At 42.1% G+C, this 23588-nt stretch overlaps 2 protein-coding genes across 3 annotated transcripts in view; one reads left to right on the forward strand and one right to left on the reverse strand.

The window, feature by feature from the left end:
* Positions 1-17746, reverse strand: part of lrrc75bb (leucine rich repeat containing 75Bb) — a 34739-nt gene extending 16993 nt beyond the window's left edge. Inside the window, exons 1-4 of the mRNA XM_086187561.1 lie at positions 17624-17746; positions 17195-17506; positions 9814-9942; positions 3122-3234 (exon numbers count right to left, since the gene is read on the reverse strand). Coding sequence (XP_086043687.1) covers positions 3122-3234; positions 9814-9942; positions 17195-17506; positions 17624-17659 — 590 coding nt within the window. The 5' untranslated portion in view covers positions 17660-17746. The remainder of the gene's footprint in view (positions 1-3121; positions 3235-9813; positions 9943-17194; positions 17507-17623) is intronic.
* Positions 5490-7025, forward strand: LOC147244037 (uncharacterized). 2 transcript variants are annotated; one of them, XM_086187113.1, is made up of 5 exons: positions 5490-5670; positions 5783-6244; positions 6335-6362; positions 6470-6555; positions 6650-7025. In XM_086187113.1, the coding sequence occupies exons 1-5, from the start codon at positions 5569-5571 to the stop codon at positions 6776-6778; spliced, it is 807 nt and encodes a 268-aa protein (XP_086043239.1). In that variant the 5' UTR covers positions 5490-5568; the 3' UTR covers positions 6779-7025. The 2 variants fall into 2 exon arrangements, with proteins under 2 accessions (XP_086043239.1, XP_086043238.1); XM_086187112.1 differs by having other exon boundaries at positions 5783-6362; positions 6650-7022.
* Positions 17747-23588: the final 5842 nt, after the last annotated feature.

Raw genomic sequence — 23588 nt, forward strand, 5'->3', positions numbered from 1 at the left:
CATGACCACGACTCATTTCCCTCTTATCATCCGCCGCCACAACCCCGCAAGACTGAACACTTAACTAAATCCTAGAAGTTATTAAGCTGAGACGTACACAACAGAAAACACTCGATAGACTTAATTCTGAAGCTTAAGGATAAAAACGAGACGTATCTTGGAAACGGTAATTTCTCTAAGTGTATTGTGGTTGCCTGTAATAACTGCTGTAAACGCCAAGCATCAATTACACCCCCCTGCAGTAAAGGCAAAGTAATGAAATCTATTTTTCAATATCTTCAATATGTGCTGGAAGGTTAATTTTTGCATAATAAAACATATGCGCTTGATTAATCTGAAATTCGATACCAATCACGAAGACATTAAAGGAATCCTTCAGGGATATTTCCTCAGAAACCTCACACAAGTGATTTGCAGTAACACTGATATAAAAGCAAAACCAGCTCCAGTAATAAAGCTTTTGAATTCTGATTTATGTGTTACGTCGGAAAGATTAGCAACCCATCTATTTCAGGGAAAACAATTCAATTTGGCTGCTGCACATTTCAGTGTTGATTAAATAGACACTTTCATATGAATCTAAGAGTGTGAGGATGCAATACGGGTTTATATGATAGGTAATCCTTTTTTTTTTTCATCCCCAAATAAGAACAGAATTCCAGATCGATCCGGGAAACACCAGCCAGAACAAGGAAAATACATATGTTCTAATCAGCAACCTTGCAGTCATTCCGCCTCCTCCTCCTTCCTCTCCCCATCTGACAGTGTGTTTCCCCAGAGCCTGGGCTCAAACTGCAGAACCGCTCTGTGTGGCAACTGTTCAGCAAAATGGACTCTTAGAATAAGGGAGTGGAAAAAAAGAAAAAGAAAAATCCCACGGGGAACAGAAGGGCGGAGGAAAATCAATGCAAGGAAGGGATTTAAAAATAGGAGAAGAGGCTTGAACGGAGGAGAGGGGACGACAAAGGAGAGGAGCAAAAAGGCCCGATCCAGCTGGTTTAATGCTCGTTTGAAATGACGAGTTATAGATACACGACAACAGCAGAAATATGATTCAAAAAGGCACATTATCGCCTAAAAGTTCTTCACCCTCGACTGACGTGGGAACGTTTGGTGGATTGATAATAAATAAGAAGTGTAGGGAGACTAGAACTTCCCTTCAATGAAGACATGTTTTCTACATTGTTTGAGTGCTTTTTTTGTCCTCTTTGGTTAACATTGTCTCACCGCAGGCGCTGGAACACGAGTGCGTTAACTGTGCATCTGACAGCAGAAGGAATGTCATGAATTTATTTTTACAGGAAATTCCGAGAGACAAACGAATCAATAAGCTTTTAAATGATGTAAACAGATTGAGGTCTGCCTGAGTGTGTTAGTCAGAGATGCTGGTATGCTGAAGACAGAGAATAGCAACCGTCTGGTCTGAAGTTTCAGTAAAAGCTGTTTGGGATGTTGCCGTCAAGGCTGAGAGAGCAGCAGAGCTCGCTAATGAGTTGACTGGGTGAGTCTGCCTCCTTGTTTTTGTTGAGTGTAATTTCCCAAACATTGCAACCAAGACACGTTACTTAATTTGAGCTTTGATTTGTTTATACGGCTTCTTTTTTGCACAGTTGCTGTTAGTTCTTTCTTCATCTCCACTTGTACAATTAATCAGCCTGCAGCTCTGCGTCTGCTCATCCGTGTTCAAATCAGGCTTTCAGGCTTGGATCCCAGTAGGTTTCCTGTCTCACAACTCTTCCTGAGCCTTTCTTAGACACAGTTTGGTAGCAGACATTAACATGGCAGAATAAAATGAAAATAGTGCCCATTGCAACCTCTACACATAATTTTGTCGCCACAATATTAAGAGGGAAACTCTCTTCGTTTTTTTACGATTACAGGATTTAAAAAAAAAGATACATACCGTAAGCTTTTTGGCAGTTTAATCAAAAGGAAAAAAAGGCACAAAATAAATATATCGAAAATAATTGAGTTAATTGTTGTTAATTGTGTTGTAAGAATTTTAATTCAGCAGTGCGGAACTAGCGTCTCCACCCGCTGGCAATGAGAAGAAGTGCAAAACCCCTACCGACCACGAGGGAGCTCCACGCCAATAATAAAGCAGACACATATGCTATGTTTTTTGGTCGGGAGTGATGTCACACCTGAGTTCACCACATTCCAGTAGGTACAGCACCGCTAGGTAAAAACACGCTTTATTTTTCGATAAAAACGACGTAGCGACATGTCAACTGCTAGAGGATGAAGGTGCTGTCTGAACGACTTGAGACACTATTAATACAGAAAGGCCAAAAATGTTAATCATTAAAATGAGAAGACCGGCCCTTTAATTCATAATTCCTCAGGTGTCTCAGAGTTTCAACTGGGACGCACCGATAGAAAAGATTAAGTAGCGTGGGATCATGGGAGTTGTTGTCTTCATCGTTAAAAACCAACACAACCCAGGCAGATGTTCACTGATGAGATGATGTTTTATTCAAGTTGCATTTAGACACCTTTTATTGTGCCATTTTATACTCATTGAATAGCCAGGGTTAATGTAATGTAATACGTGCTATCATATCTACTGTAAGCTGATCATCAGTAACTTACTTAGCATATTGATTGTTGTCGTGGAGGCTAGAGAGGTGGAGGCATTACAGAGTTGACTTTAGGAAATAATTCAAGATAAAGAGCGAATAAATTAAATAAAGCCTAAATAAATGTATGTGTCGTCAGTTTCTGACATTTTTAAAGCAGAAATGTTACAAAATGAACATTCAAACCGACACAATTAAGATGCAAACCTCACCCGTGATGCATCATACATCAAACTGAATGGTTTCAATATCTGTTTCTGCCGGAGTGACCTGATTTATTACTCGGCCAATGAAGGTGAGTGTGAGATTTGCTAATAATGAGTTTAGAAAGTTATTTAGTTGTTATTACCAAACCATCATTGTGTTTTTTTATGTGCGTCACAGACAAGTTTTCTGTAGCACAACTTCCTGTGAGTCGGATTAATGTTTCAAAGAGGTTCTGAGGAGGATTGTGAGTTTTCGCTGGTGTTTATGGCGAGGATGTGTTGCAGGGATTGATGGGTGACGGCTGCCGCAGCCCAGCCGAGGGAAGACACACTCACCAAGCTTGAGACTTCCTCCTGGGGACGCTTTGTCTTGTCCACTTGGAGTGAGGGGTCAGGTGGTAAATCAGCTGGCGGCATATCTTGTTGGTGGATTTCAAGGAGTCGGTTTCCTGCAATACAAGGCACAACAGTAACTAACTGTTCACTAGGAAAATGTTTATTTTGTTTAAAGCCTCCTTTTCTTTACTCCTGCATGAAACCGCTGAGCGAATTGTCCTTTGGAAAAATTTTCCAGAACGAAACGTTCATTTACTTTCTCTGTTGTCCTCCATGTCTTCTATGCCCTCCTCTCCCTTCCTCCATCAAAAGACTTTAAATGAAATGGGTTGCACTGAGAGGGTGAAATCTAATTAATGGTACTACACAACAACAAGAAAGAGGCAATGTGGCGAGAGAGAGAGAGAGAGAGAGAGAGAGAGAGAGAGAGAGAGAGAAAAGACGGGCAATTTACCTTAAGGCGATTAACCATTCCCCCTCACCACCTCTTTTTTTGTGAGACAAACAAACAAGCTTCTAAAACCGTCAGTCGCTGTCGTTTCACCCACTTGGGTGACTGAGCACGACCTCACAGTAGTGAACGCTCACTGGTGACTCCTGGAAAACGCACATGAGCTAACTCTCACAAATTCTTTAGCCTTTAATATGTCCTTGATATTGTGATCTAATAAAACAACAACAACATGTCATTGTGGTGGAAAGTATTCGCCACAGGAACAGCTGTCATGCGAGCCTTAAAATCAGCACCCTGCCTCTCTAAATCCTCCTCACGTCTCACACAGTGTCCTTCCACGGTTCGCCGGCCAGCCAGGAGAACATCGCCGCCAGCTCACTCACTTTCCCTCCCTTCGTCCTGGGCTTCCCCCACCAAAGCAGACAGGGATAAGATTTTTATTTTTTTTTTTTATTTTTTTTTACAGGTGATTATCATCTGTGAGTAAAAACCAGCCCAGGGTGACTTTATTTGAGGGCGACCCATTTTTTTCTTTCCCTAAAACAGATAACTACAGACTTCAGATAACAGTAATGGCTGCTGGCCGGGTGATTTACAGCTTCTCTGAGCTGCTTATTTAGTGTTGTCACCTTCATACCAGAGGTGGTAGTCAGAATTCTAATTTTCCAGATTTGTATGCAGGGCCATTCACGATTTATAACCTACTCTTAATTTTTAATCTAAATAAATCTAACCTTTCCCACACATGCAGCATTCATGAGTTTGCAGCAGGATTTGTTGTACTGCTGTGCTGCAACACACTTAGACAGTATCACCCATAACTGGTGCTGCAGCTGTGTTTTGTTTTCAGACAAACAGCGAGATGGTGGCTGGGAGATGACGTATGTACGCCACAACAGCGGCAGTGGCAGCTGGTGAATTCCATCAGGTTTGATCCCACCGACCACCTGCCACCTGTCAAAGCACTCCTGCCGTTACTGCCAAAGACAAACGACTCTCTGTGACCCGCGATGGTGGCCGCCTGCCCCTCCGTATCATAATCGCCAGGCACCTGCCCACGCGCTGGCCGATAGAAAGAAAACCAATGCAGATAATCTCATCCACCTGCATGGTCCTGAAGCACAGCTGCTGCCCTTTCACTGCAGCAGGGAGGGGGACAGATCACACGGTGCCACTGCAGAGTCAAACCCTCGTACAGCTTCTCCTCAGCCACTCACCCTCTTTGACCCCTGCACAGGACTCTGGGATTTAGTACTCATTCACTTCCAAATTTAACTTTGCAACATCCATCCATCCATCCACTTCCACTTATCCTGTTAAGGGTCACGGGGGGCTGGAGCCTATCCCAGCGGCTACAGGTGAGAGGCAGGGTTCACCCTGGACAGGTCACCAGTCCATCACAGGGCCAACACATAGAGACAGACAACCATTCACACTCACAGTCACACCTACGGTCAATTTAGAGTATCAATCAGCCTCGTCCTCTCTTGATGTCTTTGGACTGTGGGAGGAATCTGGAGTACCAGAGAGAACCCACACAGGAACAGGGAGAACATGGAGACTCACACAGAAAGATCCTGTGATGGAGCCAGGACTCAAACCCAGAACCTTCTTGCTATGATGTGTAAGAACTAACCACTGCACCACCGTGCTGCCATAAATAAATATAATCTATGTATTTTACTCATCACATTTAGGGAAAGGTCATGAGGTCATGAGGTCATTAGGCTCAACCTTTCATGAAATGGCTCCTTGATGTCAGCTTTGATGTTACAGTGATGTGCTATGAAAAAAAATTCCATTCCTTCATTCTTTGATCACAGTCTGATGAAAACCTGACAATCAAAATCTGACATCACATTATGACCTCAAAAAGCAGCATCTGTCCTGTTCCTATATTAAGGAACATTTGCTCAAGGTTTACCATCGCAGTCAAGCAACTGACAGCAAACTCATAAAGCAATCTAGAATATTATTTTGGAATACCTGAACGATGTCTTTCCTTTGGAATTTCCTGGATAGAGTTATGGATGCAGTTCATCCATTCCTCTGCTGTGCCTCCACGTCTGTTCAGGACAACCCTGATGACGATGAGGTAAGTCACAGCTCCGTCTGAACGATTCATTGCTCTTCTTTATTTCTTCAGCATATTTACATAGTGATGTTCATCATCTCACTGCTGAATTTTTTTGGGGGGTTGAAAACAGATGAACGCCCCTGTGGATGGGAACGCCACCACTGATGTGATTAAGAACACCCCTGTTGATGATCACGTCAGCTGTGATGTGAACCCTACGACTGACGAGAACCCAAATGTTGAAAGGAACGCCACTTCTGAGGAGAACAAGGACTCCCCCATTGATGATAACGTCACCTGTGATGTGAACCCTACGACTGACGAGAACCCAAATGTTGAAAGGAACGCCACTTCTGAGGAGAACAAGGACACCCCCGTTGATGATAACGTCAACGGTGATGTGAACCCTACGACTGACGAGAACCCCAATGTTGAAAGGAACGCCACTTCTGAGGAGAACAAGGACACCCCCGTTGATGATAACGTCAACGGTGATGTGAACCCTACGACTGACGAGAACCCCAATGTTGAAAGGAACGCCACTTCTGAGGAGAACAAGGACTCCCCCGTTGATGATAACGTCAACGGTGATGTGAACCCTATTGATGACGAGAACCCCAACGTTGACAGGAACGCCACTTCTGTTGAGAACACCCCAGTTGATGATAACCTCACTGGTGACGTGAACCCCACTAATGATGAGAAAGACGGTAAGAATTGAAACTCAAATACACAAAAACATTAATCAGAGATCCACTGAGTACAAAACTACAGACAGAGACACGTGTCATTGAAATATTGCTTTGATGTCTTTCAGTGGAGGAGGACAGTGATGGAGAGGACCATGGCTCCTCCACAGGGCCCACCCAGGTGCCTCTTGAACCAGACCACTGCGGTGATAAGGTAGGACTGCTGATCCAGAAGAAATCCGTGGCAACAGTTTTATTTTCAATTGCCTGTCAGTGTGCTAACTGTCCTCTGTATGCCCATGTACCAGGTGGAGCCCATGGACCCTGCCTTTCGAGTGTTCCTGAGCCATCAGGACAAGTTTTTGGGAAAACTCTGCCAGCTGAAAGCTAGCCTGAGTGATATGGTGGCTGACCAAGAAGATCTGCACCATCTTTAAACTGGTCCAGAAGAATTAGCCGCCGCCCTGCAGTCCCTTGCTTGTCGGGCCACTATTCCCCTCATGGTCAGACATGAGCTGCTACAGTGCCCTGCACCAGTGTGACCTGACTACAGATGGGCCTGCCAGGGTTCAGGTTCTGGACTGCTTTGAACCGTCTCTACTTTGATGACCTGGGCCATCTCTGGGCTGCTCTTCTCAATTCGCAATTAAAAAATAAAGGATTCAAATGTACTAAATATGTCGATGTGTTGTGACGTGTTACTGTGTGTTGAAAAAAGTTTTCTTTCATCTGAAATTATTAAAAATCCACTATGGGTCGAGTTTTGAGAAATCACTTTACATCCATCCATCCATTTTCTACCACTTATTCCTGTTAAGGGTCGTGGGGAGTTGGAGCCTATCCCAGCGGCTACAGGTGAGAGGCAGGGTTCACCCTGGACGGGTCACCAGTCCATCACAGGGCCAACACATAGAGACAGACAACCATTCACACTCACAGTCACACCTACGGTCAATTTAGAGTATCAATCAGCCTCGTCCCCTCTTGATGTCTTTGGACTGTGGGAGGAAGCTGGAGTACCAGAGAGAACCCACACAGGAACAAGGAGAACATGCAGACTCCACATGGAAAGATCCTGTGATGGAGCCGGGACTTCTCGCTGTGAGGTCACAGTGCTAACCACTGCACCACCGTGCTGCCCACTTTGCAACATGTAAACGCAAAAAAATGAAAGACATGAGCCACAATGTTTTGGGAAATTTCAGAAAAAAAAGTCTTAATCTTCAAAAAGAACTTCCAAAATGTTGAAATATCTTGGTTTAATGCGATGATGGTTAAGCTGATTTGCTTTATGCAAATGCATCTACAAGGAGCGCAAGCCAACCTGACATCACACCATCAGACACGGTTATCTGTGCACATGGTTCATTTTTGAAGTACACGAACGTGGATGGGCAGAGAAAATCAAGACCTCTGAGGCACTGCTGGTCTACTTTTTCCTATACTGGCCCCATTTTGTGGGGCACGTGAAGTATAAAAGCCAAAAATGTTTCCTCGCCACATTTCCTTCTGTCACCTCGCCTTTTCAGTTGACACCTTTTGTTATAAGGCTGATATTTAATTCAGTCTGATGTCTTGCTTTCCAATAAATATGATGTATGTTATATGCTTTTTGCCTTTGTCTTTTTCTCCTTTGTGCAGTGGATATACAATGATGTCACTTCTTCAGGCACTGAGGGTGGGCAACCCATAGGAAACCTTGAATATTTCATGGTCTTTATGTCCTGATGAAGGGCCCTGTCTCACCACAACACAGATGAATAAAGAAGAGGAAAGGAATGCTGAAGTTTGGCCTTTTCTTTTATTGTGGTTGGATCTAAGCTAAGGGAATAGATATACTAATAGACTACTTCCACTTCAACATTTCTGTAAATGTGCAAGTTAATCTCTTCCTGTAATGCAATGGCTGAATCCTGTAACTTCAGAATTTTAACTTACAGTAATGTTGTGATTTTCAAGCTGACTTGACCATCCTGAGCAATCACCTTTCCCCTACAGTACATTTATGAATGGAATGCAGGATCCATCCACAACAAAAGTTAATCACTAACCTATATGACTCACTGTTGGGACACATTTTAACCATAGTGAACCATTATGACAATAAATGAACACCTAAATCGGCATTCTCCATGCGTGTTGAGCAATGCCTCAATCTATTCATGACAAATAAATACATACATGTTGACGTTTGCCTCTGTGCTGTTGTACTGCAAACTCAGGGACTCATAACGTGGTCTGGTTGTGTACTCAAATCCGATTGGTTGCTTGAGTTCCATTAACTCCAGGTATACGTATAAATGAATGCGCTGGCTCAGCTGTGTAATCATAGCAACAGGAAAACAGGCAACTCTAATTAAATAATAACATCTACACACACATTAACTCTCTGGACTGAAAAGTTACTACTTTGCATACGTCTCACATCCCGTTCGCTAATTAGCGCTCTATTTCTGGTGCGGCTGACTTGTTTGGGAAAATCTGAATACTGCTTAGAGACAGTAATGTGTAGTTCAGCTAGATTATCTCATATACTTTCAGTAAATTGATTTCCCGTCATCTGTACAAAATGCTACTAACTTTGAATCTTGCTAGCACAATGTTAGCTTCCTAGGTAGCACCAGAGCTTTGGTTCTGTGAGCTGAACAGAACAGCTTTACCTCCTGTTGCTGAGTCATATCTATGACTCATACTCAATCAATCTAACTTTATTTATATAGCAATTTTCACACAACTTTCCCTGTTGCTTTGCAAAAGTCAAGCACAGAGACAGAAAAATCTAACCCAGCAACAAAGACCATATCATTAAAATAAATGTGCTCTGGACAGAGGAAAAACAATTATGAGAAATTGCAATGAGGAAACCTCAGAGACAGGGTTAAAATAACTAAATAAAATTATGAGGATAAAATGTTCCAAATAAAACTGCCTTTTAATAGTTGTTCAAAGATATAAATTAAAAAAAAAGTAAAAGCTGCATTACTTGTAAAACCAAGTTAAAAAAAAAAAGCAGAATGAAGAGTATGACTAAGGAGTAAGAAAAGTAAAGGGGAGTTAAATGTAAAGCTAGCAAATTAAATATTTACAGGACAATTAAAAGCTAGATGAAAAAGATACAGCCATTATGGCATCATGAATTTTCCAGGTATCAGTCAAACCTTCGTGTGAGATGTCTGTCCTAGTCAACTGGACTGTTTCAGTTTCCTTGAAGACGTTTTGCACTCGAAATATTCAGATGATTATAACACATCACTTAAGAAACGTCATGACCTGAGAATCTACAGAAACTCCAGTTGGGGGAATTTATTGTTTGTGAGAGATGGTCCACAATCAGGCATTAATGGACTCTGCAGAAGCAGCTCCATCATCCATTACTTCCTGATAATGGACTCATCATCGAGCATTATCCTTTAACTTCAGTCAAACATGAATTTAGCAGCTAAGTCAAGCAGGATTTTTTCTAGATTCTTACCCTTTTTGGACACTGCAGGTCCCGAGCCAGACTGAGTAGCAGCTCATGGGAAATGGGGTCCACCAGGTTGAGAAAAGCTGCATTCTTGTACAAAATGTCATTGAGTGACGTTCCCTGGAGTCCCAAGTCCTGAGAGGAAACGAGAGAGGAAAGCTTGAAGTCATCTTTTGCTAAAAGCTTTAATATTCAAGTGTCGCTTTGTAGATAGTTGAATGAATATAGATTGTCAGTGTTTGTGAGCTTTGTTCATCATCCTCTTATCACTTTGGGAGCTGATAAGGTTTTGCCATCACAGCTGTGGAACATATAGTTGATTACCGGGTGAGTGGTTTGTCATTTTTCATTGACAGCTTTAAATTGTGTTGTGCTAATCTGTCCTCTGGGTTGTCCCTCATCCACGGACAGACAGCTGCACAGCTGCGAACCTGCACGACCTGAAACCAGGTGACTGAATCGGGGTAAAGGAACTGAGAAGGAAACACAAGGTGGACTGGACCAACTCAGACTCTCCTGACCATAAAGTGGCAGAGAAAAATGTAGATCCATTTATTACAGCCACCGCAAGAGGGTTCATTGGACTTCTTCATGAAGTGAAGTTGCCAAGCTGAATCTGTTTTGGTGCTATCTGCCCCGCTTCAAGGTCCTATTCACCAACAATATGGCACTAATAATACCACACCCATATAGTTTTGCAGCTGAGTACAATTTGTCCTTGCTTTACATTGGATCGCAGTTATCAGTGTGGCAAAGTATAAATAGTGGATGAGGGCCAAGAACACAGTTAGAGCAATGACAGGAAGAGAGGAGGACAAGAAAAATTAATTTCCTGATGACGTCCTGACCTACGAGGTGCAGACCCATTCTTCAGATCTTCAAGCAAGGATATTAATTTCAAGGGGAGGAAAAAAATTGTGATTTGTGTGCTGCTGGTGTTTTCAAACTTGTCACTGAGAAAGAGAGAGAGAGAGAGAGAGAGAGAGAGAGAGAGAGAGAGAAAAATCACATAATGGATGGAACTGAAACAAGGGCCATGTTTCATTTGTGTAAGTGGGACTATTTGTTTAAAAATATATTCAAATGTGCCATGACTACATCAGATGATGCCTGGTCCTTCCTCTGCAGACAGTCAGTCAACATCCGGAAGAAATCCAGCTGTTAGCATAAATGCACTTCAGTGCCTGAAGCTGATATTTTCACTCGTAACTGCTCCTGAATATTAGTGCTGCGGTTTGTGAGTTGGACCACATTTGAGAGGTCACGTTTTGCACCATCACACATGTAAATAGCATCAAAGCACAAAGAAACTGTCTTCTTGAACGTCCAGTTAGTGCTGCAGCTCGCCCTTGTCGTTTCTTTGAATTGCTCTAGTTCTTTTTGCCTTGAAAGTGGAAAAAGCGGCACAATCCAGTAGTGAATTTGCACGTCAGTGTTAGAAGATTTTGCACGAACACAAGGACACCTCTGATCTCTGTGGCGGGCTGAGCCCATTTGCCTTCACGGAATTTAATTCACATCTTGGTTGACTTTGACTCTGTTCTTCCAGGAATAAATAAATAAATCACAATTTCCCAACTCCCAACCATCTGAAGAAAGTTTTCATGCAACTCTGCGTTCTTCCTTTAGTCTTCAGATTTAATAAGCAAAACAATTTGTGATGTGCAGAACACTTTAATAACATCAGGAAGCCAGCGCGTCCCCAGTGGTTGTTGATATGTGTATCATCCCCAGGCGGTCTCTGCAGTCACAATGTAAATATATTGAAGCTCCATCTTATACTTCAAGTGCGGACGTATCAGCAGCAGCCTGTCTTTGATACTAAAGGTTTTCATGTTGCCTTGCTAAGTGACCACACACGCATGCATGCGCATGCACACACACACGCGCGCGCACATACACACGTACGTGCACAGAAGAGAAAACCCCATCAAACAGACAGAACAACAACAAATATACAGATTAGAGGGGGAAAGCAGTTGAAATTCAGGTTTACAACAATGACAGTGTTTTAAAGCTGTAGACTTGAAGACGCTTGTCGACTCTACATGAACCGAAGAGATTTTCAAATCTTAGGCTCTAGATGTTGCAGCTTTGTGAAATATGCTCGGCGCACTCTGACAGCCCTCACACTTAGGGGCAGAGTGGAAGCACAGAGGAAAACTCCCATCAGCATTTTCTCCTCCTCCAGCTTTTGGGTTGATTTATTACAGTGGACCTCTGTGGGGTTCCCTAACGCTGGGCGATCCTCCAGACCAGCTCTCCCTTCAATAAACCTCATTTAGTGCAGACTGAGGCTAAATGAGTCCATAAATGGAAGCACGCAGGAATGGGAAGATTATTCAATAATAGTGATGGTGAAGAGCAACGAGCGGTGCAGTTTTGTGGAGGGATTCACAACACACACACACACACACACACACACACATATATACATATATTTTCTAACGGATCGGATTCCAAGGATTAATTTGACTGATTCCTAATCATAAAAGCATGAAATGTTTTCCGACTTGTCACTGGCGGGATTCTTGTGCACGTCTCTGTTTCTGCTCGTGCCCTCAGATCTGATTACGAATGTCCTGGTGAAAGCCGCGTATCTAATTTGACGTCTGCCTCGTCACAAAAGTCTGAATAGAGCGATGAGTTCTGAATCACAGAACATCATCCCACACACGCGGTTCATTAGAATCCAATTAAATATAAGGCTGAGTGTGACAAATCCAGTCCAACGAGCCTTTTGCATCGATGTAAGAAACATGTCACAGTTGTCAGGTGATGGACCTTATAACTCCAGTTTTATTTACTTTCTTTTTGTTTAGCACGGAAGCATTGAATGTTCTTTTCTGGACTTATCATTCCTTTATGTAAACACACAGCGGATGTGATGCAGTCAATATTCTATGGTTGTCAAAAGGAAAAGGACACATTTTCCTAAAGCTCCTGCGTGCAAAAAAATTGACGTCTAAGTAGGACAAAGTCAGTGTTCTTGTACGCTCAAAGATTTTTTAAATTAGACCTTGATTTAAGGAAGTGTTCGTTCGTCTTTCAATCAGGCTGGTTAAAAAGTTACAAGGGGTTCACCTTGGATGTCAGGAAGAAGAAGTTACAAGCTGTCATCATGTAACAATAAATGAGGGTTTAAAAAGTCCTGTGGTGTTTACGAACACATTTATGAACCAGAATATTTCATGAATCAGGCCCACTCTGTGTAAACTCCATGATTCCCAAACTAGGGTAGACCCAGTTACTTCAAAACCATCTGCTCTGAGGATTCCAGGAATGTATCTGACAGAACTACACATCATTAACGAAACTGGCATAGCATAGCCACTGGTGGTGCTAGCGTAGCCACCGGTGGTGTTAAATGGCACACGGCAGGAGGTTGAATGTTTCAGGGATTATTAAAAGTTTGGGAACTTCTAGTTCAGGCTATCTCAGTCATGCAATCTAATATTAACACGAGTATTCTGATCTTGAAAGGATAATTTGCTCTTCTCTCTCTCTCTCTCTCTCTTTGTGGGGCGTTCTATACACACTGTACTTTTACCTGCGTGAGAAGTCTGAGGAAATCCCTCTTTTATTGAAATATAATTCACTACCAGCAAAGCTATTAAGTTTCATTTTTACTCACAAATAAGACACGCAGCCGTCAATCATATTTTGATATGTCAGGCTGATCCCGTGAGATGGTGAATAGGCTCATGCCACCTTTGAGGAACACGTTTGAATCATTTTGCATGTTCGTAAAGCAGTTAAATCTCCACAGTCTTCCACTGTGTAGAGTTTGTGTGTCAGCCTATTGTTCCAGGACAAAATGACTATACAATATAAGTAGATATGTAGAATAAATACCAGACATTTTGCCGCATCGTCCCAGGATGAACCCAGGTGCAACTAATCAAATTAATTACGGTCTTGTTCTATTTAGTGTGTCGCAACCATCCAGCAAGGCAGCATGACCTGCCTAAATAGAGCAGGGCTGCGATTAATCCAAATAATTACACCTGTTTGTCCTGCAGTGACGTGTCAGGATGGCTGCCGCTATCATCAAGGGACAACTGTATGTGAAACGGCATGCAAAATATGCAACAAAAAAAAAAACCAAACGACCCAAGAAATTGTCATCAGCTGTTTTTTTTACAGACAAAATCAAATATAAGATACAAGCTGCACACATCTGGTGCCAGGAACCCCAATTCATTGATAGAACCAGATGAAAGAATAAACCACAAGAACGTTATTAGCTTAGCTTAGCATAAAAATCTGGACAAACTTAGTCTCCTTGGTGGTGACAGAACACACATTTGTTTTTAATCCGCCCACAGAACCTGCAGTTGATCTTGAGTTTTACAGCCATGTATGTGGACACTAAAGCATCTTCAGGCCTACAGACAGAAAACGGGTTTAATCCTAACCTGTGTGACTGCACGGTCCTATGCAGATCAAACCATTACACTCACTTTTCCTAATGTTATTTTTTTTCCTTGCTCATTGTGATTATACCTGCAGCCCAAACAGCTGGAAAAAAAAATCCAAATCTTGGAATGCCGAGATTTAAAACAGGACTGAAACAGAGACCAATCGATGACACGCAACCATAAATAGTATCAGTTATCAATAGTATTAGTTTTAATGTAACAACAAATATTTAAAAGTTGAACTTGAATCCCCCTTTAGTTACAATTCTTTCATGGGCCTAACATAAAACTTCATCCTGCATTCATGGATGAACGTATGATTACAATCTCATTAGAAATCTTTGTAAAAGTTAAATAAAAAAGAACGAATAAAAAGTTGCGATGGCTAATCCTCCACTTCAAACCCACGTTAATTAGTCTTTTCTCCATCACTGCTCATTGGTTCCCACGTGTGTGATTGCGGAGTGCAACTGGTATGTGTATCTGCTGATTCTTTGTTTACTAATGAATATCCAGAAGATCCCAAACTAATTATGTTAATGGCCTTGAAGGCTGATCTGCCATGGAGATACATTGTGGAGGGCAATGTTATTGGTTCCTTTTTGTAATGAGTTCCACAATGTGAAAAAAAAAAAAGCTCCATCGTCTCAAGGTGATTATCTCCAAATCCATCCGCCCCGAGAGGAAAAGCTGCTTTACCGCTGAAGAAGAAGGAGAACAGGGTACTTTGGGTTTTTTTTTTTATCCTAAATTATTAGACACTTGGCTTCACCTGCGACGACATACAACAGAAGCAGCGCTCTGAGAGGATTCGTGCTTTGTGAGCACTTTATATGCTGAGCTACGGAAAAATCTGCCCGCGTTTGTGTGTATGTGGGCGTGTGTGGGTGTGTGTGTGTGTGTACTCACAACTGATAAATGTACAAGTGGATCTTTAAAATATTTGCTTTTCTCTTCATATCATGTGACCGACTGCAGAGCCGCTTTAATAACTCTGGGCAGGCACACTCATCAAAAGCCTTAGAGGAAGTTGCGCATGAGTCATATCCCTCCAGTGTAACGCAAATGTGAATATAAAGCTCCACAAAGATGTTTAAAATCATCACACACCAATAATAACCTCAGTTTTAGCACAGAGGAACAAACACACCTCCAGATCTGTGTTTCTCAAACGCCCTGCAGCTTTTCCTCAGCATTGTTCTCTGCTTTGATTTACACACATCTGTATAATTTATTCTATAGCCCCCTACAGATGGGAGGGCTGTTTTTTTTCTCATGACAGGAGGCTCTCTTGATCAGAACCGCTTTTGTCAGAACTTCTAAACTGTTCTCCTTTGATCAATGCACCTCAATGGAACGCTCAAGCTGAGCTGGAAAACTCTTTGGTTTGGTTAAATCTTCAGAAAGTGCGGATTAGGCTATTGAAGGTAGAACAGAGGAATGAATATCAGATAAGACATGTAGCACATGGAGGCGTCTGTACAATCAGAGGAGAGCGATTTAACCATTCCAGCAGTAGCTTTAGATTAACTGCTCTTTTTTTAAATGTGGAGTCCAATATTCTACATTTCCTTTAATGTATATTCCCATCCTTCCCCACACATGTGGCGGTCAACAAAGGCAGAAACAGATGAGAAATAAGCACCTTTACCTCCACTGGGGAGCTAACGTGATCATCGGTGCTGGTCTGACTGCTGGCGTGTTGACTCAACATGTTGTTGGTGGATTTGAACGATAGGATGATAGAATTTAGGTTGTGGAACAACTAGTTTTATTTTGGAAAAACTCCAAAACTGAGGACATGATAATCGCCTTGGTAAGGTTGGGTTCTTTGAGTGCCATTTAACGATGTTATTACCAGACTGTGATTGGTGCTGTCTGCCTGTCAGCTGGATTATATAAAACCTGTAATACCACTTTTCACCAAACACAATGGAGGGATTCAGTCTGGAAGAACCTACTAAATTCGGAGGCAGATGAGTCATGGCGCCACCTGATGGCAACAGGGAAGAACATGTTCTTCAGGTCCACCAAAAATTTGGTCAAAAACACCTTAGGGACTTGGTGCTGGGTCACTATGACTGAGAGTATTTGGTAAGCGGTGTTGCGGTGGTTAGGTGGACACTTCTGAAGAGTGGCCATAAAATCTCTGTTGTAACGTGTAACCTGAATAATCTGTGACTGTCTTGTAACTCGAAGCAAAGCACAGTTGGCATAGTTCCTCCACTAATGAGGATATTCTTGATTGTCTCACCTCAAACTGCAAATCTGAAACCAAACTGTTGACTCTGTTTCTGCTTGAAAGGTGAAGAAATTGATTATTTCATTGTTGTAAAAGCAGAGGTTGTGTCTTTGTGTGGAGATAACATACAACCACTCATCCAGCGATGCCTCAGTTGGGGTATATCTTGGCATCAACATTTACAGTTATCATTCTGTGTACATTTAGGAAAATATTTCCCCTTTGACTCTTGCAATAAAAGCCTCTGAATTTAAAACCTAAACGAAATCAAATGTGCCAGCCAGTCTGTTAACACAACAGGAATTTATTTCTGATTCTTCTTGTGTTCATTCCTCCTGCTCTAAATGCTCTCGGTGTTTGGAGCTGACTGCGCATTAACAACAGACAGAACAGGTGGTTTATTTAGACCAGCTTCTCCCCCCAGGAGTGATCCTCCTCATGATAAACTATGAAGGCAACAGAGAACCCTTTATACCAGAAAAGCTCTCTTTTAGAGAGAGAGGGGGCGGGGGGGGCACTTACTCCTCATTAGCAAATGATTGAAGGACTTTTAAAATGATTAACACCTGCAGATACACGTGGCTCCATCCACAGGCAAAACACACGTCCGATTGGATGATATAACAGCTGAATATACATTCTGACCGGCGGAGAAAAACCTTTTCTTCATCTTTAAACCAAGTTTCAAGTCAGAATAAACTGCTTCACTAAATCGACCTCTCACCTTTCTCAGCAGTTTCAGCACTTCGGCTGCTTGCTCCATCCTCTGCTCTCGTAGATGTCTCTGGATCTCCCGGATCCAAGTCACACGTCTAACATACGGGCTGTGGTTGGTTTTCCGCAGCATCCCTGGAAGCTTGTCGGACTTGAGCATGAGGGAAGTAAACAAGAGCTCCCTCCCGTTACTTCTCTCGCTTTCTGCGGGTAAAACGTCATTTCTCTGGCGTCTCCTCTTGGATAATTTACTTTCAAAATCGAGACTTCTCTGTCTGGTCAACTTAGAGCCCATCACTCCAGAGAGGACGTGTCCGTGCAGCTGCTGGTAGTGGTGGTGGTGAGAAGGATTTGACAATATGCGACCAAAACATCACACTTAATTTGCAGCGAGATACATCTACCCAGACAGAAACACAGCTTTTAAAGTTCTATTCACCTTACAAGTGGGGAAATAATGTGTCGCCGATTGCATCCGTCCACACAAACACACTGCTGTCGGAGCTCTCCGGCATCCTTCCCTCTACTCAGACCCGGCGGGTCCTCAGCCAATCACATCTCTGCACGGCTAAGAGTCGTGCTCAGCTTTTTACTCCACACAGCAGTGTTTTCACTCACTCAGAAAAGTTACACATCAATTTAGCCTGTGGGACACAGGATTCAATTTCATTATGTAGAAAATATAAAACTACAAAAGATCCAAAGGCAACAGTGTGTGTGCGTGCCTAGATGATCTCATTACTGGAGCAGGTCTCCCACTTATCAGAGACACAGCGATTTCTCATGAACAACAACACAGGCTCAATGTTGGCGGCAATCTGCCTCGACCAGTTTGGGTGAATGAGAAAGAGAGAGAGAGAAGGTGTGTGTGTGTGTGTGTGTGTGTGTGTGTGTGTGTGTGTGTGAGAGAGAGAGACAGAGAGAGACAGAGACCAAGATAGACCCAGATAGATAAAGACAGACTTAGATACACAACAGTAATGGCAGCTATTCAAAAATGAGTTGTTGTTGTTTTTTTTATTATCATTTTTTGTAATATTCACCATCTTAAGAGTAAAAATCGAACTGAAGCCAAAATAAAAATAACGGTCTTTTTTGAGGAAGCGGCTTGCTGTGCTATGTTGTGAAAATGCACTGTAACACTTGCATTGCATGTTGTGAAAAGTGCTGTGTGCACTTCAGCACATATCAAGAATGCAGGAGCAGTCAAACGACGGATTTGGCTAAAAATGGCTTCATTACAGAAAAGTATTAGGGCCAAAAGTAAAAAGAAGAGGACCTAAGTGTTGAGATTTTGACTTTATTCTTAATATTTCTTCATTCTTTATTTTTTGTAATCCTGATCCAAGTAATTTTTGGTAGGTCTCCACGTTTGACTGTGGGAACACAAAGATATAAAATCTGTACAGCTCAGAATGAATCAGCTGAGAAATGCATTTAAGGCAGAAACATTCAGTGCTTCCTAAAGCAAAAATATCAAAATCAATTACTGTATTTGCATACATTTTTTTTCATTTTGGTGGAACGCTGATTACTTTCCAACACAGTGACTGCTGGAACTAGATAAAGTTCTGCCTCGGCATGAGTTGCATTTCTTTTTTATTTTGCCTGTAAACTTTTTATCAGTTTTACAAGTTCCATCTTTCCCCGCGCAGAACCATCGACTGTACTTCAGACCACCGGGGAGGATGTTATGATCCAATGACTGAGAGCCTTTTGAAAAATACTAAAGCACAACACGGTATGAAGATGCAGTCCAGTCGGGTAAAATATAGGCCCCGAAATCTCTAGCAGCACCCCTGCTTCTGGATAATGGGAGATGTCTTTGATATCAGCAATGAGACGTCTTAAATATTTTACCACGACCTGGATGACTGAGCCCGCAGGAGCACCATTTGTAATTTAATTCCTTAAATAAGAAAAAATAAATGTAAAAAAAGACTAATTGACATTTTCCTCCAAGCGCAGACATGCCAACCACAGGGTGGTGAACTGGGACCTCCACAGGGAGTCATCACTTGTCTTCCAACCTTCTCAAATGTTCTTCACATCATGTCAACCTCCTCGGCACATGGAGGGGGGCGGGCGGGTGGGGTCAGTAGGTTTCCAGCCTGAATGCAAAGTGTGCAGGCAACATCTGGGTGGGGCCAATAGGAGAATTACTGCTGTAATTCTACCGCCCACGTCACGGCGTCTGCAAGGTCAGTTGAGCTGGTGAAGGTATTGTTTAGTAGCCAGCTGTCCCGTGCTGTGCTGACTCAACCTCTCTCCCCAACACCTTAAGCAACGTGTTGATAATAGACATTAGTTTTTAGCCTCCTTGCTCGCGCGCATGCCTTGTGCAGGACTGCGCTTGTCAACACATCACATTATCATCATTCAGAAGGTGTTTTAGCTCCAGACCGGTGGACAGAGATTTTGTTTAGTGCTTCAAACAACAAATACACTGAACTAGTGGATGATTCGGTACGGGAAGTGGCAGCATTGAAGGCCAGAGGGACAATCAAGGAACAGACATGGCAGAAAGCGGTACGCTGCTCACTCTCCTTTATTCCGCTTCTCACTGTGCGAGGGTCATCAGTGCGACCCTCTGAGGTTTTTACACACTGTTTGAATTTAAGGTGACTCCCAGGGACGGTATGAGAATAATTAGTCTCTCTCTACATAGTGGTGGGGCTTTAGGCTGAAATGGATGCCCGCTGTGCTGTGTCAGACCTAAAGAGGCATTAGCATTGATTTATAGACTAATGTGAACCACAGTCCAAATGGATGTATCACACCAAGATGGGAAGAAGTCAAGTTACATGTATCATCTAGTATTTGGGCCTCACTGTTAAATTTTTTGGAAAGCCTTTTTACTTTTATTCCTGAGACTTCATCACAAATATTCCTACTTTAAATTCTGTACAGTAAAAAAACAGAAACAGCCTTGTCACTTCAGTTTTGATGCATGACAGCAAAACCGACATTCAAGAGAAACACAAGAAAGGTTGTTGTTTTTTTTTTTTTAAGGCAGTAGGGAAGCTGGTCATGCACGCGTGCGTTAGTTGCCACTTACACAAGGAAGAAGGAGTAGAGCTTGAAGAGACACCTGCCATATCCACTTGTTAAAAAGAGGTCAGAGTTTCTGGGCTGTGTGCTGGATGCAAAAACCTGAGTACAATTTTCAAATGGATGTATTTTCAATATTTACTTTAGTTTATTCGTTTCATGTTTTAATTAGTTCATTTTCTTTCCATTTAGCTCATTATTTTCACGCTGAATTTGAAATGTTAAATCTTAATTTTCAACCTAAATCTAAGCGCTTAATGCAAATGAATGTGCGTACCTTCATCACCCCTCACCCCTCATAATGGCCGACGTTATACTGTATATCCAAAGTAAAGGTGTTTACAAGATGATGAGCAAGAAAACGAGGCAACGTTGTCTTGATATGTTCAATCCTGTGAAACAAATACGGCGAAAACTGCGCTGTGCATCCCCTTGTTTAATGCAAGGTCCGCTGTACTGAACCAGACATCCAGTTCAAGATGTGTCTCATTATCTTTAATCGTACGTGATTATGGCTGCATAGACACTACATTCTTTACTTTTAATTAAAGTGGTACAACAAACTTGTCATGAGTTTCATTTTTTTTCAGATAATGATAATCTTAACAAGCTGACACATCAGTGTGTCACTTGAATTTAATAATAGGTTGCGAGTGTCAACTGTGTCTTGTGGTGTTGTTGCTGCCCAAACCTGAGCAGCACGTCCTTCAGGGTGCTGCGTATGCATCTGTTTGAACTGGAGCGATGTTCCTATCGATGGCTATTTGGTCGAGCTAATGGGCTACAGCTATGAAAACAAACATGAACAGTCGATGTTGTCACAGCTGCAGCTAAATGTCCAAAGCTGAGACCAAACGAAAAAGAGCTTTTCTGGATGGTGCGATCACTTTTAATCAACATATTAGAGAGCTAAAATGACAGAGTGATACACAGTTAGTACCCTGAATCAGAGGTCGGGGGTTGTTTCTACAGTGTGACCTTGCAGGGTCATTGCTGCGTCCTTCAAGAAAGGCTCTGCTGCCCTAAATAAACCAAACATGTTGGCAATCAAATTCAAGGCCGCTTGTCTGGCACTCTGTCTCAGCCACAGGTCTTCAGGGCTTTTTCTCTGATTGCAGTGGCACCACTCTTCCTCAAGCACCTTTAGGCCATCTGGGTCTTAAGCAAATTAGATTTTTGAGCACTTTGATTTTTTTCTCTCCCCCCCCCCCATGTAAAGAAGGTGATTGGTGGAGTTACATGGGGGCGGGGATGTCACTCTGGGAGTTTACTCCCGACTAACTCAAAGGGCACTTTGTCATGGTGGTTTTCATTACCTGTTGTTCCTTTGTCAATCCTCTGTCCTATCCCCTCCACCTATTGGCCTGGCTGCTTGTTTAACTGACCACTCTGTGGTGCAGCTCTTCACACTCTTCCCCTGCAGTTTAGTGTTTTCCTCCTCCCCTCATGGCAGATGTGATCCTCTCCCTGCAGCCCTGAAAGCCTTCATCTTCCTGGTGAGGAGGCACTTTACTTCAAACTTAAATATCAGGTTTTGTGAGGAAAAAAAACAATCACATTAAGTTGCATTAAAGCTTATTTTATATATATATATATATATATATATATATATATGTGTGTGTGTGTGTGTGTATGGTGTTATGGTGTTGACTTCCTGGAGTCCACTGACATAGGTTTCTGCTGGTTAAGCTGGTTAATCTTTGTCACAGAGATGTTTCCTCTGTTCAGAGTTACGCAGTTCTTAAATCTATGTGAAGACCAAATACAGGTGAATGATTGTTTGAATGAGCACCTGCAGGCTGTTTCAGATCTCTGGTTCTGTTTCACCTCTTTCATTTCTCGTCCTCTCTGTACCACAAAGAAATGTGTTTTATTGTTGGTTAAAGTTTAATGAATCCGTGATAGTTGCAGATTGAGAACCACAGTGAGTCTATTACCTCTCACCTGCCACAGATTGTGACAAACGCACAGAGGGAATAGCCTGCTGCAGACACACCGAGAAAAACCAAGGTAGGACCAAAACAAAAAAACACACACACAAAAATATAAATATATATGTTTGCATACTTATGTTTTGGTGGGTCACTCGTGATCATCATCCATGTCTGGAGAATCCAAATCAGGGGCAACTTAAACACAAGATGTTTTACCTCAAAAATGACTCTTAACTTTTCCTTGCTGTAACTTTGAAACGATATTATAATGTTGAAAATGTTGTTGTTGTTTTTTTGCACTGTAATGTGGTTCTTGTGTTGTGCAACTAAGTCAATTCACTTGTCGGTTACATAACCAGGTTTCCTTTCCTTTGACAGACCAAATAATCTGTATGACAGTAAGCTCTGGGTTTCTGGAGCAAATGGGAGGAATTATTATTGAGATCGAGGCTTCATAAAAAAATATTAGTGACTAGCTGGCTGCTGAAAACCCAGCCAGAGCCTCGCCGTTGGATATGCAGTTAAAACTTTGCTGTGTTCATTTCAAGATTCATCGGCTGACAGAACCTTAAGCCAAAATACACATTATTTTCAGTTAACCATATACCGGTACACTACATTACTTTCAATTTTGAATACATTATGATGTCATTCATCTTTAAATGTCTTTGATTTCTTTGTTTGGATATTGTTTTGTTTTCTTTTCTTTTTAATCCTGTCAGTACATGGAGAATTTAAACTCAAATCTTAGCTCATGAAGTAAACTGAACAAATTGTCAGTGTTTGTTCCACTGACTCGCTGTCACTTGCTGTAAATGAACGTACAGTACAGCAGGTCCTGTTGATAAGCTGTAAACTGGACAGGAAGGAGATGGAAGCAAACAAAGATCTAGCTGACAGTCTCGCTGAGATGTTGGGGAGTGAGTGTAGATATTTCTGATTCCATGTTGACGCTGAACCTGAGAAGCCCTGCTGTCCTCCGCCACCCCATCCAGGTAAGTTCAGTCCTCACTGCTAGGTGTGTCTGACATGGCGCGTCTGTGTGGGATCTACATTAAGAAGAACTGGAGGTTTATAATGTGGTTTAAGGTTGGTTTGAGCTGTTTGCACCATCTTTTTGGGATGAGCAGGTTAAAAATTGTAAAGTTTAGACCTGAGTGGTTCTTTTCATGATGGAGGAATTGGTTAAGGAGCACATGTTTACAAGTATCTATCACCTGGTGTAATCACTCACAAATGACACCGGTCAGGAGTTCCAAGCGGTTCTGAGAGTTGCAGGAGATGATATTTTTCATGATAAGAAACCAGCATAATGGCAGGTGTATCAGTAAGCTGTACAGTATGACTTCACAATAACACGATCGCATTCCATCATCTCAAAAGCTCTGCAATCATCTGTTTTCTCAGTTGTGTTATCAC

This window comes from Aulostomus chinensis, chromosome 19 (assembly GCF_037954235.1).
Source record: "Aulostomus chinensis isolate RoL2024-O1b breed Wild chromosome 19, RoL_Achi_v1.0, whole genome shotgun sequence".
NCBI classification, from domain to species: Eukaryota; Metazoa; Chordata; class Actinopteri; order Syngnathiformes; family Aulostomidae; genus Aulostomus; species Aulostomus chinensis.

What these genes read in the sequence shown, in the direction of transcription:
- LOC147244037 (XM_086187112.1), top strand. Translation starts at nt 5,569, where the DNA reads ATGTCTTTCCTTTGGAATTTCCTGGATAGAGTTATGGATGCAGTTCAT. An exon ending in ACAACCCTGATGACGATGAG is followed by an intron (nt 5,671 to 5,782) that starts GTAAGTCACAGC and finishes GGTTGAAAACAG; the next exon opens with ATGAACGCCCCTGTGGATGG. An exon ending in CAGACCACTGCGGTGATAAG is followed by an intron (nt 6,556 to 6,649) that starts GTAGGACTGCTG and finishes CCCATGTACCAG; the next exon opens with GTGGAGCCCATGGACCCTGC.